The following is a 19,774-nucleotide window of genomic DNA, read 5'->3' on the forward strand; positions in this document are numbered from 1 at the left end:
GTTCACAATTAAATGCCATCGAACCACCTTCAAGCTATTTGTTTACCGCTCCAGAATGGCACGTGGGAGAAAACGAACGCTTAACCTTTCTTGCGAGCTCTGGATTCTCTCATTTTATTATGATAATCATTTCTCCCTTTGTAAGTGGGCACCAACAAAATATTTTCACACTCTGAGAAGAAAGTTAGTGATAGAAATTTTTTGAAAATATCATGCCTTTGTTTTAATGATTGCTACCTTAATTCGCGTATCACATCAGTATCTCTACCCTATTTCGCGATAATACAAAACGAGCTACCCTTCTTGGAACTTTCTCGATGTCCTCCGTCAATCCTATCTGATGCGGATCCTACACCGCACAGCAATACCCCAGAAGTGGACGGACAAGCGAAGTGTAACCAGTCTCTTTAGCAGCCCAGTTGCATTCTCCAACTGTTCTGCTAGTGAATCGCAGCCTTTGGTTTGCTTTCCCCACAACATTATCTATGTGATCGTTCCAATTTGAGTTACTCGTAATTGTAATCCCTAAGTATTTACTTGAATTTATAGTCTATAGATTTGAGTGATTTATCGTGTAACCGAAATTTAGTAAATTACTATAAGTACTCTTGTGGATGACATCGCGATTTTCATTATTTGCCACTTTTCGCACCATACAGGTATTTTTCTTAAATCATTTTGCCATTGGTTTTGATCATCTGATGACTTTATCGGACGTTAATGATAGCATCACCTGCAAACAGTCTAAGAGGCCTGTTCAGATTATCTCCTAAATCGTTTGTATAGATCAAGAGCTGCATACGGGTTATATTCCTTTATGTACATCAGGAACAGCAGAGGGCCTTTATTACTCCCGTTTCACTCGGTAACTTTCCGCGGATTACTACGAACTGTGGCCTTTCTCAATGAAACAACGAATCCAGTCGCACATCTGAGACGATATTCTGTAGCCACGCAGTGTGATCAGAAGTTGCTTGTGAGGAACTGTGACAAAAGGCTTCTGGAAATCTAAAAATGTGGAATCAATTTAACATCCCCTGTCGATAGCAGTCTTTATTTCGCAACAACGATATCTTCTGAATCAGTATTGGCTGTTTGGCAAAAAACGGTGAGAAATCACTGTTTGAACAAAAATGCAGATGGTTGCCAAGCCTACAGGTTGCACTGTTGTATTTTACCACAAACGGCAGTTATGCAATATCCTCAATACGTTGCAGGTGTCGGTCGTGATCAGATCAGTTTTCTGTACAGCTGTGCGTGCATTATGTCAGAGTTAAGTAAGCTGTTGGTACTCGCATGGTCGGTGCTTAAGTAGCCGAGATAGCCGAAAAGTTAGGTGTTTCAAAAGGCAAGATTTGTGCTGCACACAGAGAAATCGGGAAAAAATCATTCGCAAAGTGACAACGTGGACGGAAGTGTGTGTTGAGGGATCGTGACGAACGGTGATTGAGGAGGATTATGACGAAAAAATGCTGCAGATCTGAATGTCACACTCGCGATCCTGTCAGCATCAAAACAAGATAAAGAGAGATCGACCAGTCTTGAATTTCAGGGCGAGCTGTAATTCCAAAACCACACTTCAGTGAAGCAAATTCCTGTAACAGGAAAGCGCGGTGGCGAAACCATGAACCCTGAACAGTGGAGCAATTGATGAAAGTAATTTGGTCGGATGATTCTTGTTTCACTCTGTTTCCAACTTCTGGCCGAGTTTACGTCCCAGGAGAGAAACACGGGGTGAGTACGGTGATGATTTGGCCAGTTATATCGATTTGGGCAGCTGTATCGTGGTATTCCATGGGCCCCATGAGTACTCTGCGAAGTCATATTACTGCGACGGATTATGTGACCATTCTGACAGATCAAGTCCATCCCATGGTAAAAAGTTTGTTCCCCAATGGTGATGCTTTATTCCAACACGACAGGGCCACTGTTCAGAAAGCTCACGTCGTCCAGGAGCTGTTTTGCGAGAGCGAGGATGAATTGTCGCATTCCCCTGGCCGCCTTAGTCACCAGGGCCCAATATTATTGAGCCTTCGTGCTCCGCTTTGGAGAAAATGGTTCGTGATCACTATCCACCTCCATCATCGTTACCTAAACTTGATACTATTTTACAGAAAGAACGGTCTGAGATTCCCTTCGAAACCATACAGGATCTGTATTTATCTATTCCGAGACAACAGCAAGGTGTTTTGAATGTCAACGATTTTCCTACACCGTATTAGTCATGGTAATGTATTGTGTTTTTGGTGTTTCCATGTTTTTTTCAACACATATATGCCTGCGAAGCGTGGAAATGTGCGGCGCTTGGTTCTCTCCGAACTTCCAGAGCTTTGTGACACACATGTATTCCTGTCTAAAGGATTTAGAAGCAACGGTGGCATAACACTGTTTTAATTTTTCATTCTTCTTGTTCTGTACTTCCTTTTGTCGCGAAAATGATGTTTTTGCGGAAAGTGACAAGGCTGCAGTCACTGGGCCAGTTTGTTCTTACTGATGCAGGTAATCACTTTCGTACGCAAATTACTCACTGCATGCTGTTCTGAAAGAATTCCAAGTTACTGGAAAAAAGGTGGCCGTGGCGTGGGTAGATAGGGGAGAGAATAATATGCCTTATACATTCTTTTTTACTATGAAGAAATTTTCACTTCGCACTTACGATTCATCCTCGTTTCCCCAACGAAAAGATTCTTGGATCCATGCTGGAATCCTGATGTGTGTCGCGATTCCGAAAAGTCATTAAAATTTTCTAAATACGCTGAGTGACAAAAAAGTTAAGCTTCTACATGTAGAGGAAGAACTGAAATTAAACTTCCCCGTTGAAAGGTTATGTAGTTTTATTTCACTGATCAGAAAATTGAGTCAAATGGACAACGAAAGTGGCTTTATAAAGTCACTGCAGGTCTCTTGTGAAGAGGATGTTTCCACCCTGTGCGATGATTTGGTTGGGAAAGAGGTCATCCTCCAGAGAAATTGACCAAGAAGGACTGGAACTGACTTTCGATGGCCGTGCGGAGTGGCCGCGCGGTTTAGGGCGCCATGTCACGCATTGCGCGGCCGCTCCAGCCGGAGGTTCGAGCCCTCCCTCGGGCATGGGTATGTGTACAGTTCTTAGAATAAGTTAGTTTAAGTAGTGTGTAAGTCTAGGGACCGATGACTGCAGCAATTTGGTGGCTTAGGAACTTACACACATTTGAACACTTGACTCTCGATGTTCTGGAACTGGTGCCACAGAAGTTCTATCTATTGGTGACGGGTTGATGGACCTTCCTTGTTAACCCCAATGTTATGTAGGCAGTTTATAGGCACAAATGCCGCATGAGGATGAGCTTTGCTGTGTCTGAAGATTGTACTATTACACAGTCTCCCGAGAACTTAATCTCTGACGCACTGCTGTGTCATCAGAGTTCCCTGAATCATAGCGACGTCCGATGGCTCCCCACGCATGAATTCTAGGGATAACAGCAGATGTCTCTCCAGAAAGTTGGCAGAATGTATCCTGTACCCTCTGCGCGCCATAAGGCAAGCGCTCGTCATCCGATGTAGCGTAGAACCGTCGCTCATGGCTGAAAATGACGCCATGAGGCTCGTCACTACAGGTAGCCAGCCTGTCCTGATGTGTTAATGGCAGCCTATGCAACAGATGTCCATTCAGAAGCTTACCTTCTGCTAATCTTATAACAGTGGCACGAAATGACAAGGGAATTTGTTACCACTACTTGTACCCGGATGGCAAGCGTAGATGTGGTACGGTTACGATGAGGTAGGTGCACAATAGGAAAATTCCATAGTGTGGTCAGACTTGGTTGAAGAGAGGCCTGAAGACACGTTTAGTTTTTCAAGTTCTCGTTCAGTTAATATAGGGTCGCTGTCACATTCAAACGCCCCTCATAAGGGGATACTGCACAGTTGGGCTGGCTGGCCAGTTGCAGATCCACAATAAGGCCTCTTTCAGACTTCGTCAAGCGCTGATATCGTTCTCCCATGCGAACACGCGGCATTCTGCATGACGCTTCGCATTGCTGATTAATCGTCTGACGCATTGTTCACAACACTGACAACATTAATCCACCCGAGTGACCGTTCCATTCGTCACATTGCTGCTCTAATCATTATTTGTTTGTGAGGAAGAATATGTTTACAATTCGCATGAGTGCCCGAATTCGCTCAGTCGCCCGGAAGTTGAGGTTCCTTTCACTTAACGCGTAATCAACCATGTAAGAGATCGACAGGCAAATTGCACATATGTTGCTTGAGCTAAGCTTTTCTGTGTGGTTTTCTTTTAGGCTTCGAACCAAAAATGTTTTCTGCGTTTTTGCTCATTGGCTAAGGCATTACTACAAAGCTACCATTCTGATGAAGGAGCTAATTATCTTTCCTAAAAAAAGCAGCACTGCGTCATAACGGTGTCAATAGCTGTCGCTCCAGAGGCAACGCTCCGTCTGAACCGTGAACGTCCATCACCAAAAAGAGCGAAACAATGTTCTGTGACACACAATCGTTAATTTCTAGAAATGGAATTGGCGTGGCGTGGTGGCGCGTAAGAGGTACGAACTGGTCCGAGGAAAGCGATTGACGGGCGTGGTGCTTGCGAGTGTGGACACGGGCGATGCGGAAGGAAGAGCAGACGCCTTATATAAGGCGCGGACCCGTTACGAGGCGATCATTTTGGCGCGGCCGGCGTAACGGCAGCTGCCCGCCGGAAGACAAAGGCGTGCCGGCACGTCGCACGTCGCACGTCGCCGCCTCCGGTCTGGACCAGCGAGGAACAATGGCCACGCCGTCCGAATACTAAGCGACGGCGACAGGATGCAGGATGCAGGGGAGGCGGCGCATCCGCCACTTGCTCTTCCTCGCTGCGTCAGTGGAAACCGAGCCACTACAGTGCAGCCCGACAAATAGAAGCCTCAGCTTTCAGGAATACGTCGTTACTGACATGGCTATGGCGTTACTGGCGCCCAGGGCAGTCTTCAACATTGCAACCCCCTCTTCCTGCCTATATATCTTTTTGGTTAATCCTTATCGCTTTTTAATTTGATATACGTTTATTGAGATCAACACGACTCTACAACGAAGTAAAAGGTACACATTTCAGTAATCTTTTTTTGCGTGATGTAATTCCAAACATGGAACAGCACATGGTCCAAAGCCGCATTGCTCGCAAGAATAACAGGATTTGTGTTTTATTCTTTTGCTGCTAACCAATGAAATACCGTAACGAAGAAAACCGCAAACACAAAACACCCTGCCTGAGAAATAAAATGAAGCACTCAAAAGGGCAGGAGGAAACGAAATAAGAATTCAAGGACTCGAGAGGCTATGTAATGATACTTCAGTGATTCCAGAATAGTCAAATTTACAAAGTACTCGTCCTGACTAACGTATAACAGCGACCCTGTCTATAGAAGCAGCGCGTAAGAGGTCGCACTGGAGCACAAGCTTGTGATAGGTCTACTTATAGCTGGATACACCACAGCTTAAATCTTTCATTAATATGAAGATGTTAAAGGAAATACGAGCGCAATGTATCATCCGTATCACCTCGCTCGGCCATAAATAATAGCGTTACGGTATCTTACTAATAAGTTATCTTAATGATGGCTGCTGAGCCGGTAAAAAAGCTCGCTGAACGGCGGGAAACCGGTTTGGAGACTCAATCCCTCATCCACGAGATTGCAACATGACATTCACTTTCAGTTAATCCGGACAGTGGTCTCATTCGAGTTACAGATTACAACTCCTGGGAGTGTTCTTGGATTCTCAGAAATGCCATCACTGTACTCTATATTATCCATTTGATATAAGGGACAGTCAAATGAAAACGAGACAGATGGAAGAAAAGTAAGTAAACTATTTATTATTTCAAAACGAATCAACATAATTGTTAATGCAGTTGTCCCACTGTGGAACGAGACGGTTAACGCCTTCATGGAATAGCATCTGTGGTTGCCTACGAAACCATGGTAGTAGACCCGGGTGTGCACCTATTCGTACGACGCAAATCGACGGCCACTGATGTCTTTCTTCAGGGCTTCAAAAATATAGAAATCGTTCGGGGATAGGTACTTTATGAAGAGTGTGTAAGGACTCCCCAGCGAGACTTCTCCACGGTAGTCGAAACAACCTTGCCAAAATGCAGGTAGGCCCCCAATCGTGGTTCCGCAGGCAAATAAATTTTCCGTAAGGCATGAAACGTCTTGTCCCACAATGGGACAAATGTATGAAGAGTTATGGCGATTACTTTTGAGATAATACATAGTTCACTTACTTTTTTCAATCCGCCTCGTTCTCATTTGAAGTCATTTATACTACGCGCAGTGCTGCGTTGAATCAAAACTACTAGCTACTAGGCAGACGAAGAATAAAACATGTGGTACTATCTTACCAAAAGAGGAAGGAGGCGTATTAACTGTTAACTTTGGGAATGAAGAGAACTCTACAGGCGAAAATTTGCTGCGGATGATGTAGGTTGCTGTATGTATCCCAATATAATTATGTACATTTAACGTAATACGCTTCTACGGTATCAAAGAACACGAAAGACTAAGAATTCTGAAAGAAAATAGCAGTGGTATCCCTATATTTGACTTTTACATGCGTCCTAAATATAGCATTGGCCTACTACTAACGTCGGCGAAACTGAAAAATGTTGGAGGCACAAATCATAAGTGAGTATTTCCAATGACAAAGTATGGCCATGAAGTGAAATATGAAAACATGATCTTTTTGAAACGGTATTTCCACCTATCGAAGTGGCGCTGTGTTACGACGCCGTAGTCTTGTACGCGAAGACGAAAGTTCAAATCGCGGTCCGGCCTGCCAGGTAGTTTCTCGCTGATTTCCCTAAATACTTTAAGGCAGTTCCCGAAATATTGGTTTGAAAGACCACAGACAACTGTTTTCAGCCGGCCGGAGTGGCCGAGCGGTTAAAGGCGCTACAGTCCGGAACCGCACGACCGCTACGGTCGCAGGTTCGAATCCTGCCTTGGGCATGGATGTGTGTGATGTCCTTAGGTTAGTTAGGTTTAAGTAGTTCTAAGTTCTAAGGGACTTATGACCACAGCAGTTGAGTCCCATAGTGCTCAGAGCCATTTTTGAACTGTTTTCCTCGCGCTTTCCCCTTCCGAGCCCGTGTTTCATTTTTTAAAGACCTTGTCGTTGATGGCACATTAAACCCTAATTTTGTTTCAGCCCTTTCAGACCTGAGTTTCTTCTGGAGGAAGGAAAATTTTTCTTTGTGTGGTATACTCTCACGTGACTTTTTAATAATTTTAGATGGAAGATCTATACAAAACCATGTAGCTGTTTCCTAAACAAACTTTGTACATTTGGCTTCAGTCTATGGACTAAAATAACCAATTACGAAATATTGTCTATTTTAATAAATAACAAGATGATCATTCAGTAATTACCGTGTAAAATAACAATATTCATATAGTGGAATATAGGGAACCAAGCAAATCTGTATATACTGACGGTTACGAGATGCTGCGCACTGCTAAATTGACTTGCTGATATTTTTATAGTGATGCACAACAGTTGGCAGCACTTGCGCGTGATGAAAAGATTGTACATTAACAAATGTGTACCTCTGGTTTCCATTGGGAAGTAATGCTTCTGTTACAGTTGGGACAAATTTAAAATTAATGTACACAATTGTAGCCAGAGGGTCTGACAGAGTTAAAATGCTGTTTACTCCTGAATTCATCATCACGAACTACGATTTAAGCATTCAACTACGTTGAGACAAAGTATAAACTACCGAAACGCTTGCTGCCCACGATGAAAAGGATAAGTGCACAAATAGTGTCGAACGGGCAAGAGAACATTGTCTGTGACTTACCTGAACACTTTAGCTCGCGCCGCAGCTCGTCGGATGCCTGGAAACAGTCCGGTACTCCATCGCAGAGCTTGGACAGTTCGTACAGTTGCAGCACATCGGTCGATTCATTCACCTGGCATCCGAAGTAACCGTCTTCCAAGTTCAAGAAGAATATTTCGTGTTTGATTCCATGGCCGAGTCCGTTATATGATAATACCTGCAAAGCAGAAGAAAAAAAAACGGATTACAAATACTGACTCACCACTTTACAGAGTGCGTCACTTCTATTTTACATGTATTCTATCACTGAAAGTCATTTGTAATTTATCATCTTCGAAACATTATACACTCCTGGAAATGGAAAAAAGAACACATTGACACCGGTGTGTCAGACCCACCATACTTGCTCCGGACACTGCGAGAGGGCTGTACAAGCAATGATCACACGCACGGCACAGCGGACACACCAGGAACCGCGGTGTTGGCCGTCGAATGGCGCTAGCTGCGCAGCATTTGTGCACCGCCGCCGTCAGTGTCAGCCAGTTTGCCGTGGCATATGGAGCTCCATCGCAGTCTTTAGCACTGGTAGCATGCCGCGACAGCGTGGACGTGAACCGTATGTGCAGTTGACGGACTTTGAGCGAGGGCGTATAGTGGGCATGCGGGAGGCCGGGTGGACGTACCGCCGAATTGCTCAACACGTGGGGCGTGAGGTCTCCACAGTACATCGATGTTGTCGCCAGTGGTCGGCGGAAGGTGCACGTGCCCGTCGACCTGGGACCGGACCGCAGCGACGCACGGATGCACGCCAAGACCGTAGGATCCTACGCAGTGCCGTAGGGGACCGCACCGCCACTTCCCAGCAAATTAGGGACACTGTTGCTCCTGGGGTATCGGCTAGGACCATTCGCAACCGTCTCCATGAAGCTTGGCTACGGTCCCGCACACCGTTAGGCCGTCTTCCGCTCACGCCCCAACATCGTGCAGCCCGCCTCCAGTGGTGTCGCGACAGGCGTGAATGGAGGGACGAATGGAGACGTGTCGTCTTCAGCGATGAGAGTCGCTTCTGCCTTGGTGCCAATGATGGTCGTATGCGTGTTTGGCGCCGTGCAGGTGAGCGCCACAATCAGGACTGCATACGACCGAGGCACACAGGGCCAACACCCGGCATCATGGTGTGGGGAGCGATCTCCTACACTGGCCGTACACCACTGGTGATCGTCGAGGGGACACTGAATAGTGCACGGTACATCCAAACCGTCATCGAACCCATCGTTCTACCATTCCTAGACCGGCAAGGGAACTTGCTGTTCCAACAGGACAATGCACGTCCGCATGTATCCCGTGCCACCTAACGTGCTCTAGAAGGTGTAAGTCAACTACCCTGGCCAGCAAGTTCTCCGGATCTATCCCCCATTGAGCATGTTTGGGACTGGATGAAGCGTCGTCTCACGCGGTCTGCACGTCCAGCACGAACGCTGGTCCAACTGAGGCGCCAGGTGGATATGGCATGGCAAGCCGTTCCACAGGACTACATCCAGCATCTCTATGATCGTCTCCATGGGAGAATAGCAGCCTGCATTGCTGCGAAAGGTGGATATACACTGTACTAGTGCCGACATTGTGCATGCTCTGTTGTCTGTGTCTATGTGCCTGTGGTTCTGTCAGTGTGATCATGTGATGTATCTGACCCCAGGAATGTGTAAATAAAGTTTCCCCTTCCTGGGACAATGAATTCACGGTGTTCTTATTTCAATTTCCAGGAGTGTACTTAAGATTGCTAGTTGTTGCGACGATAAAGTTATAAATCAGTAACTGATCAGTCGTGAGGCACGCAGCAACAAAATAGGTTTGTAGCTTCCTAGAGTGACACGAAATTTTCTTATGTTAGTGTTTCTACGTCTACATCTCCAACATTACTCTGCAATTCACACTTCAGTGTTTCGCACAGCGTACACAGACCCGTTTCTGAACCGTTCCACTCTCAAACTGCGCGGGGGAGAATAAACACCTAAATCTTTATGTGTGAGCTTTCATTTATATTTTGTCAGGATGGTTATTTCTTCCGTAATAGGTGGGAGACAACAAAATATTTTGTTATTTGGAGCAGACAGTTGGTGACTGTAATTTTGCGTAAAGATCTCGTCGCACTGAAAAGCGTCTTTGCCTCATTGATTGCCACCCCAACCCGCGCATTATATGCATGACACTCTCTCCCCCATGACGCGACAATACAAAACGAGTTGTCCCCGTGTGAAGTTTTTCAATGTCCTCCGTCAATCTTGTTTGGTAAGGATCTTATAACTTGCAACCGGACTCCAGAAGAGAACGGACAAGCATGTTGCAAACAGTTCCTTTAGTAGATCTGTTGCGTCTTCTAAGCGTATTGCTAAGAAAACGAAGTGTTTGTTCGTTTTAACCACAAGTTTTTCATGTGATGGTTTCATTTTAAGTTGTTCGCAACTGAAACCCTTAGGTATTTTGCTGAATCGACAGCCTTTAAATTTTGTATATATATGATGTCTTTCGGACATCTCCGGAAGAACAGACACCATTTTGATCCAGCAATCATTGTGAATTACAATACAAAGGAATTAAAGACATTGTCTGCTGGAGGGTATTGACTGAAGTCAATGAGGAAAGTTGAAAATTTGGACCAAACCGAGATTCGAAACCGCGTCACCTGTTTAGTAAACAGATGCACTGACAACCAAGTACTTTGGACACAGAGGTCAGTGCACCTGCGCAGAATATCCTACCACGCCTCCCGACAGAACAAATACTCGAATATCCACACATTACTAATGTAGCGCCCCCTGCTCATTATCCTCGTTACTCACGGCATTTCGCGAAAGAACGGACACCACACACACATTTGTATGTGTCTAGACGGACAATGATCTCTTCAGTGCAGACGCTCACCAGGCTCGAACTCTTACGGCAATCGGCGAAATGCCGCTAGTAACGAGGATTATAGAAAACAGGCACTACATTAGTAGTGTGTCCGTGCAGTTGCAATGACCACTGCGTCCGGATGGCTTCGTGGAGACCTGGGTTCGAATCCCGGTCCGGCACAAATTTTCAACTTTCTCCATTGATTTCAGTCAATGCCCGCTTGCAGTCAATGCCTGTAATTCCTATGTGTCTTAACCCTCCAATTTTGTTTGATTCAGCGTATTATTAAAATTTGACGGAATTTTTAGTACTTATATGGAAAACCTCACACTTTTTAATGTTCAGGTTCAGTTTCGTCGTACGAGGCAGATATCTTTTGTAAATTATTTTGTATTTAGCTTTAATCTTATGGTGACATTACTAGACGGTTAACGATACAATCTAAGAGAACTTCAAATCTCGGAAAGTAGAGACAATGAAACTGAATGCACAGCGGGTAAAAACCTTCGTGTAGCACTAGCAAAGGCAATACATTTCCTGCGTATCTACCTGAGTTGTTTAGCTTTGATATGCACTCTGAATAGTTTGCTTCCTGACACGAATGCGTGTTTGGCTTATGTCTATGAGCATTTTGTAGGTGTTTACTTGAAAGTAACAGAAGGTTAAAAAAAATTTCTTCATAGAGAGCAATATGAATATGCTATCTTCCCCCTGGCTATTCGTTTGTGAAACAGCGCAGCGCTTAATGAACAGTGCGATAGAGGGTATTCAACGATTCGTGGCTTAAGTGTACAATGCGCTGAGTTTTCGGTATATAGATATTCAAAAGAAGCATTACTCTGAAAACAATGACAACTGGTGCCGTTTTGGAATCTATGGCGGCACTATTCGAATGACTTCCTCAACAACCGCATGTGAGTAGAGAGCGTGATACGCGAGAACAAAGTTAGCGGCACAGAATCCTTGCCTTTAGAGTTTGGAGACTAGAGCAGAGCGGAACAGAGCAAAGGCGTGGAAAGGAAGTGGATGGACTCGGGACGCCACGTCCGACGGCGGCTCGGTGGTCGCGATCGACGGCAGCGCTCGCCGCCTCGCCCTGTTTTTACGACGAAGCCGCAGTGAGAACGCCAGAGCGCTGAATAGCGACGGCGCTCGCTCATACTTACTCCGCTGCGGTTTTTCCACGCCGCGAGCATTTCGCGAGCCGTTTCCCTTCGAAATGCACATGCCGACGCCGACTCCTAAGAGTGAAAGAAAAATGAAATCGTCGATCAAGGGCTCGTTTCTGACGGACACAGCTCGGTATCCTAATCATTTCTCAAGGTCTGAGCTGCAAGAATGTTCGACGTTAACCCCATCAACGTGGGCATGCTTTTAAGAAACCGAATTCTGTCAATCACAACCCAGCACAAAAGGAAGAGTATTGGAAGATTAACGATTCTTTAAAATAACATTGCCTAGTAAGGTCCTTTAGTTGGGTTACAGGCGAAATGGCAAATGATGTTGAAGGTCTTTGACATTAGAGAAACGGAAGAATGATAAAAGCGGGTTAATAACTTCAGTTCTGTTACGAGGAAGGAGTAAGAAGTGAGTCGACGAACACTTCTATAAACAATTAACTGTCATGCTAAAGCGACAAGATACAGACATTATCAGAGGAGGTAATTGTTCCCAGTATCTACAAGGCTAGGGGCGCAAACGGTCGAATAATGGGAAATCTGTACTTGGTTGTTAAAAAGAATTCGGATATTTATTTCAAATGGTTCTACAATCACTGATGCGATTTCTAATTACCATATTGGCCAAACGTGGTCGCTTCTATGACAAGCGATTGAGTGGAACACATTTTCTATCGGGCAGGCCTCAGTTACCCTGTTGCGTCGTCAAGATTGTGGGCGTCGGCTTTAACGCACGTTTGTGGTTCAGGAGTGCAGTATAGTGAGAGGCTTCTTGCGTGAGGGAATGGGAAGGAAAAGAAGATTAGAATTTAACTAGTCGCGACTAGGATGTTAGGAACGGAGGGCGAACTCGGATCAGGAGAAGGATGTAGAAGGAAATGGGCTGTGTCCATATCCGAGGAACTACCCGTTCATCCTACGTGGTTCAGCATGCATCATAAAACCTAAATGCTAGACGAGGATTTGAAACCCACTAGTTCCGCTGTAGCTGGAATGAAATGAACAGTTTTATGAGAACACCCAATTGACTGAGAGTTTACTGCTGAAAGGTGAAAGTATCTAGGAGTAGCAGAAATTCTACCTTGGAAGCAAAATAACACGTTGGAGGAGTCAAGGCGAACATAAAAATCAGACTAACATAGAGAAAGAGGGCATTCCTGGGAAAAGAAGCTTATTACTGTCAAACATCGGCCTAAATTTGAGGGAGACATTTCTCAGAATAAGAGAAAAAGAAGAGAATTGGAACGTTTAAGATGTGGTGCTGCAGAAGGATGTTGAAAATCCGGTGGAGAGATAAGAAATGGGGACCTACTCCGGAGAAACAGTAAGGAGAGGAGCATGTGAAAATTGACAAGCAAAAGACGCATGATGATGGGACACCAAAGAATAACTTCCACGGTACTTGATGGGGCTATAGGGAGTAAAAACTGTAAGGGAGGGCAGATGTTGGAATCTAACCAACAAATAATAGAGGATACTCGATGAAAGAGTTACTTTGAGATGAAGAGGTTGTCGTCACAGGAGAGGAATTCCTGTTGAGCCGCATAAAAAAAGCAGACGAGTGACGACTCGGAGGATCAATGATCAATGGTAAAATGGTTCAAAGCTGTGGGCTTTGTAGTTTTTGTAGCTCTGGCGGAATTGATGGCCTCAATTGAAGAAAGTTTCGCAGGTTCGTTTATCTGCTAACTATGTTGATTACGTAGCGACAATGATGATGTTCTACTTCCCTCCCTCGGAGACTAGTAAAGATCGTTCCACGGAATAGTTAAACAATATATGCAATACCTGCTTAAGCTTCTTTCAGTCTTCATGGACTGCTTCATGCGAATACCGATCTTGGAAACCATTTCCTCTTATCCCCCTCTCCCCCGCCCCCCCCCCCCCCCACACACACAGCCAAACACACATACAAAACTGCTTTGGAAACGATACTCATGCGGCGATCTTGCTATTCACATGCCGGGTGTGAGGTAGATACGTATTCGTAGTGACATATTTACAAGGTGAGTGACCCACGTATCTGATTATAAGAGGACACAGAGATCAAAGACTACAACAAAAATTATTAATATGGTATCGAAAATGGTTTCTATCTAGGATGGGTACGTACAGAAAACTCAGACTGCTGTCAAGCGGATGATCTAAGACCACTTTGTGGCAACTGCATTGCTCTCAAGGCGCTGCCGTTAAACACTGAGTAACTGGAGCGTGGAGAAACTGAATACAGTGACTTATTGGAAGAAAACGCAATATACAGCTCGCAAATATCATTCACCGAAGCGAATGGTGAGCAAAATGCGCACAAACAGGATCTAGACCAGCGGCTCGCTGACTGATGGCTCTCCGTTACTGCAACGAGTTTTTCTGCTGTGGAGGTGATCCGGCCGTCCTATGCCACCTGCATTGTCCTCGCGCTCTGCCCCAGACAGAGAACTGATATCGCCTCGCTTCTCTATTACTTTGAATAGAATGTGAAATACGGAATCAGTAGGTTCCTTCCTAGAGTCGCGAAAACTTTCGAGACTGTCTTATCAGTAAATCTAGTTCCCTGTACCGCGAACACAGTAATAAAAATTACTTAAGCCTTCTGCTTGCTCCAGTAAGCCTGTTGTGTCTTGATTAAAGAATAGTAGTGTGATAGTTGCTTCAGACGGATATCAGAAAACTGGTTGTCAAAGGTTGATTAATGATGCCCTCTTAGTAACGATTTGACGTATTACATATATTCCCATGTTAGTATGGTGAACAGTTATAGAACCGGTAATTATGATGTCTGTTTTAGTCACATCACAATGAAATAGCTTTAATACAAGCAATGAAAGGTGATTCTCGAGGAAATATTTTTCTGCAAATGGTTTAACTGAATTAACGAACTTTGGAAGAATTAGATATTCATGGGGCAAGGTCAGAATGGTAAAACAGGTACCGAAAGAAGAAAACTATGGTAAACAAATTACTCACTACGTAATTTTAGCCGTGATTGGTTTCAGCCGAAAGACTAGTCTTTCCAGAGAAAAGTGTAGTTTCACTTGTGCCATCTCAAGATATTTCTGAAGTAAGTTTCTAGTAAATACGTGCTAATACTTGAAAAGGAGACAATGTCTAACACATCTTACTTTAAAGTACAACCTATTGTCAGAAATGTGCAGTTATCTTCAGAAATTGCAGCTCTGGTATTTATATTTAAACCAAGAGGCGCAATTACACAAGTAGTTAAATATTGGCGTGTGCAATAGTGTAGATGCAATCACCCTCACTCCATTGCAAAAAAAGGATAAAAAAGTGTAACGCCATTGTTTGACGACATTTTTGTATATGACTTACACCTCCTGAAATCTTGCTTCTCTTGTATCCCGCGAAGATAGCGGCCGCACCGAATCCAATAGCGAAATGACTGAAGTTTACGGCATTTCAGACAGGACAGGAAGGGAGGTGTCGGACCTGAGTGAATCACTGCAGCAGAACACTGATCGAAATTCCAGAGGAACGAGTCCGCAATGGCACTACCAGATGGTGCACCACTTACTTCACGTGGGCTGATCCCGTGCTACAGGAGAGATCGACACAACCGGAACCGCCGGACGGAACGACCACTTGCCGGCTGGATTGTGAGCTCCCACGACTTCTACTACAGCGCTGCAAGGGTCGTGAGTGTTGTCACGGCATTACGACTGCTGGACTGTGGACCGTTTACCTGTGTGCTGTGGGCGAACTTTGCTCGTGACTACGGACTTGAAAATCTTCCGGGCCATTTTTATGCTAGCCTGTGTTAATTTTGCACTCATTTGTTTATATGAACCCTACTTGCTACGTGTCAATAAACACTGCGCACCACTGTGCTCTGCAAGAAAAGCTGCGGATTTATCAGCTTCATCCTCTGCGAAAACGATGTGCAATTTTGAGGGCCACACACCCCCGACTGTTACGTTTGCTTTCGGTAGAGTAGCTTCTTAGTTATTCTCGATATGTCCTCTCTGGTCTTCCAACTGAGGGTCATTCCTTAGAGCCATCGAAAATACTGCGGAAATTCCTCTGTTAAAGAGGCACAGAAAAATGAAATGATCGAGTGAAAATGTCACGATGCTAGGAATGGTACTATGAGGAATTTTGACCTACAGAACTGTAGGTTAAATGAAAACCTAGTAAACAGTTTTTGCTTCGCGATGATTTTAAATTAAGCGAAACAGTCTTCTAAACGAGTTAGCGTGTTAGCAACGGGAAGTGGATTATCATCGAGAAAGTAGCCACATTCACTTTACAAGTCACGACTGCGAAGAGCAAAAGGAGTGATGTGGCATTGTCAGTACCTGCTGAGGTTGCGTCAGAGGCACTGAGAGTAGCTGTGGATAGCGTGTTCGTGTTGTGATACCACGGCAAGGCACAAGTATTAAGACGTTTAGCGCAAAGTAAGAGGACCGGACCATGCCGGGGGCGACCGTGTGGCTGAGAGGTGTAGTGGGGTAAGGAGAGAGGTAGGAGAGTGGGTGAGCAAGTGAGAGAAGAGAGAGAGAGAGAGCGGCTACGGCTACGTGATCCTGCGCGAGAGGCCAGGCGGCGGCGTTACGTAAGGCGCGCACCGTTAGCCCAGGGCGGGCGGTGACGTCGACGACTGGCCTTTGCGATGCACTCACACTTACTCCAGGCCAGGTGAGGGAGGCAGACCTCCCCTTTAGTCGCAGAGCTCAACGCCGAGGCGCTCAATCGCCGTGGCCAGAGCTTCGCCTCTCCTCTCGTCTCAGCGGTCAATGCCGCGCCATTCCTTCCGGCCATCTGATACGCTCATCGGTTCCGCAGGCAGCGTTGCCGACAGTTCTGCTGGACGACTGCGCGAAATGCGGTCGCTGCTTCAAACAGAGACCGCCTTCTGCGACCTGTCAGGAAACTGCTCTTAATGGCCTATCTGCCCCCATCCATCACGGCCGAATGACGCGTATGCTAATTTCGAATTTCGAATATATTAGAACTCAAATATCATCTTATCAAAGTAAAACACTGTTTAGATCATGTGCGTTATTAATATGACCGGTTTGGGCCAAATTACTTCATCTTCAGAGCTTAAATATGCAGAGTAGGATAGCTGTCACCAGCGTCAGCTGGTGGTTGTCATGAAAACTGACTCATCATCAATGGCTGAACTGTTAGTTCACACACACACACACACACACACACACACACACACACATATATATATATATATATATATATATATATATATATATATATATATATATATATATACTTCTTTTGGCATTTCGTTGCTTTTCTGCGACCTAAAACCGACTCGCACATTTATTTATAGAGGGACCTATAGTCTAAGGCAGATGTGGGAAAACAGCGGTCCACGGGTCGCATGCGCCAGTTGATAGTTCTCGTGCGGACCACTAAGGCAGTCAGAATTTTTATGTAACCACTTATACCTTTCCTGAAATACAAAGTTAACTAATGCATGCAAATATTTTAATAGGTACGACCCTTCGCTAACCTCTGCTTCCCCAAAGTGGCCCCCAATCCAAAACTGTTATCCACTCCTGGTCCAAGTTGAAGCCGAACCACAATGAAAATACTGTAGATTGTTGCACATAAAAATCGCCAGAGTTGTAGGTCACATTCCTAAACCGACTAGGACTATGGTTCCTCTCTGTCTCTCCCCAAGTAGAGCTGCTGATCTGTCACTAATGACCTCGGTGTCGACAGGACGTTAGACCATGGACGTCATTCAAAATGTTCTTTGCGCTATCTAATATTACTGCACTTTGCTAATTCTCTTTTAGTTTTGAACTTCATATTTGTATCATTTCACATTACCAGGATATGAACCACTACACTCAGAGCAAAATCTGCGCGTTATGGTAAGGGCTTCCTTTAATTTGAAAACATTTCTACTAGCTCCATCTTGAATTAGTTAACAAAGAGAAACTGTCCAATTTTGGTCTGCAGATCGTCTCTATTTGTTTTTAGGCAACCGGTTTGTCTTTCAGCTACGGAGTCACTTATCGGTACGGAACTGTAAGTTCAGTGTCATAACTCAACGTTAAGAGAGCGAACTTACAGTTGCGAATCCGTAACTGTAACAAATGGTCTCAAGATGAGCAACTTTATTTGAAAATAAAAAGAAGCGATCTGCAGGCTGAAATTGGAGAGTTTTGTATAAATATGGATTCTCGACTGTCCTTAGTGAAGAATATGCCTATTTTTCAGCTAACAAAGTGTTCACATTTTTTATGTATTTGAAAATTAACTCATTTGCTACATCACTGAGTCCATGAACAGAACAATTTCCATGTATTTACACAGTAACATACTTTTAACAAACGCAGAAATAGTAGGTGGTAATTTTTTCACTTGATGAGTTCATTGTTTATTGCAGACGTTAAAGAGTGTTGAAACGATAATGACAAACTTCATAGAATAGCGCTTCTCTACTTTTCGCCAATGGAAATTTCATTATACTTGGCCATCATTAATGCTGCAGCTTACTACTGTGTGAATGTTATGATGGCTTATGTCAACACGATAGCAGCAGTTACCGGTGTGAGGTTAAACTGCATTAAAACGTCGTAATGTAGGCAGATGGGAGTCAGAAGACAAAAAAATTCTAATCGTCATTACCGCATTATCGACCTTCTTTTGCTGTGTACGATGAAATGGTGTTCTGTTTCCTGTTGAACGCAAAGGTCGCCAGTGGAGCGACATTCAGCCCGCAACAGCTGCTCGGTGTCCAGTTATGGCTTTTTGCACGAGTGAGTCAAGTATTGTGATCACCGCCTATTCTGTTTCGAGCGCGCCACGTTGCCCGTTACCCAGAAGGTCGCGCGAGCGAAAGGTAACTACTGCTGAGCGGACAGCCGCCAGCCTTGTGGTCAAACAGCTGGCGGGGCTGCGAATTGCCGCTGTACTGTGTAAGACTGTGCCTTTACCGCTCATCTATACGAACGCGTGGGATAAAGCTGCGAGTGTCAGAGAGGTAGATTTCTGTGCAAAGCACGCCACGTTTCATGACTTTGTTCCAATTCTCAAGTGCCCCGCCATATACATCTGTTTCAGTGCGATGTCTGGACATGTAAATCATCTGCATTTCAGTGCATTTTGGTTATTTATTCAGAACTGTTAATGTGTTTTGGGAGCAGTGTTGAAGTTTAAATATTTACAGAACATGTCAGCAGGGCTAAATTGTGAAAGATTTAAGATTTTCTACTAACTCCAGGAAACATTGAATTTTTCGAGATTTTTTTCAGAGATTTTTGGGCAAATCTCCAAGATATCCGTACTGAAATTTACATTATTACGCAAGTAGATGCTATTACCACAGCTCTTGACAAAACGGCTACATATATGGAACGCATTTTGTTTTGCAGCTATGTAATTCCCCTTTAAAAAAAAAAAAAAAAAGAAAAAAGTTCGAATGGCTCTGAGCACTATGGGACTTAACATCTGAGGTCATCAGTCCCCTGGAACTTTTAACTATTAAGCCTAACTAACCTAAGGACATCACACACATCTATGCACGAGGCAGGATTTGAACCTGCGACCCTAGCGGTCGCACGGTTCCAGACTGAAGCGCCTAGAACCACTCGGCCACACCGGCCCGCATACTTTCAAAAGAAGACAAATTGTTATTTGTCTTCTTATGAAAGTAGAATTACAGAGTTGCAGACATCCAAATAATATTTTTTACGTTCAAAATTTTAAACCTGAGATGATTACTGTCTTTTGAATTATTTATGTTGAATAGAATAAATCAGTTGATATTAGAGTAACAAGAGACATTCATCCCTTCTCACAAAGAATAAGGAGCAGAAAATTTTAGCTGCTGATGCATACAACCATTTCTTACTCTCCAGTCTTCTACTTTTGTTGCTAACATATTTGCTTGTGGTTT

At 44.4% G+C, this 19,774-nt stretch overlaps 1 protein-coding gene across 1 annotated transcript in view; it reads right to left on the reverse strand.

Annotated features, from left to right (window-relative positions):
- LOC124594527 overlaps nucleotides 1–19,774 on the reverse strand; it is a 605,846-nt gene that overhangs the window by 450,854 nt on the left and 135,218 nt on the right. The window contains exon 3 of the mRNA XM_047132903.1: nucleotides 7,841–8,036. Coding sequence (XP_046988859.1) covers nucleotides 7,841–8,036 — 196 coding nt within the window. The remainder of the gene's footprint in view (nucleotides 1–7,840; nucleotides 8,037–19,774) is intronic.

The sequence above is a fragment of the Schistocerca americana genome, chromosome 1, assembly GCF_021461395.2.
Source record: "Schistocerca americana isolate TAMUIC-IGC-003095 chromosome 1, iqSchAmer2.1, whole genome shotgun sequence".
Classification (NCBI taxonomy): domain Eukaryota; kingdom Metazoa; phylum Arthropoda; class Insecta; order Orthoptera; family Acrididae; genus Schistocerca; species Schistocerca americana.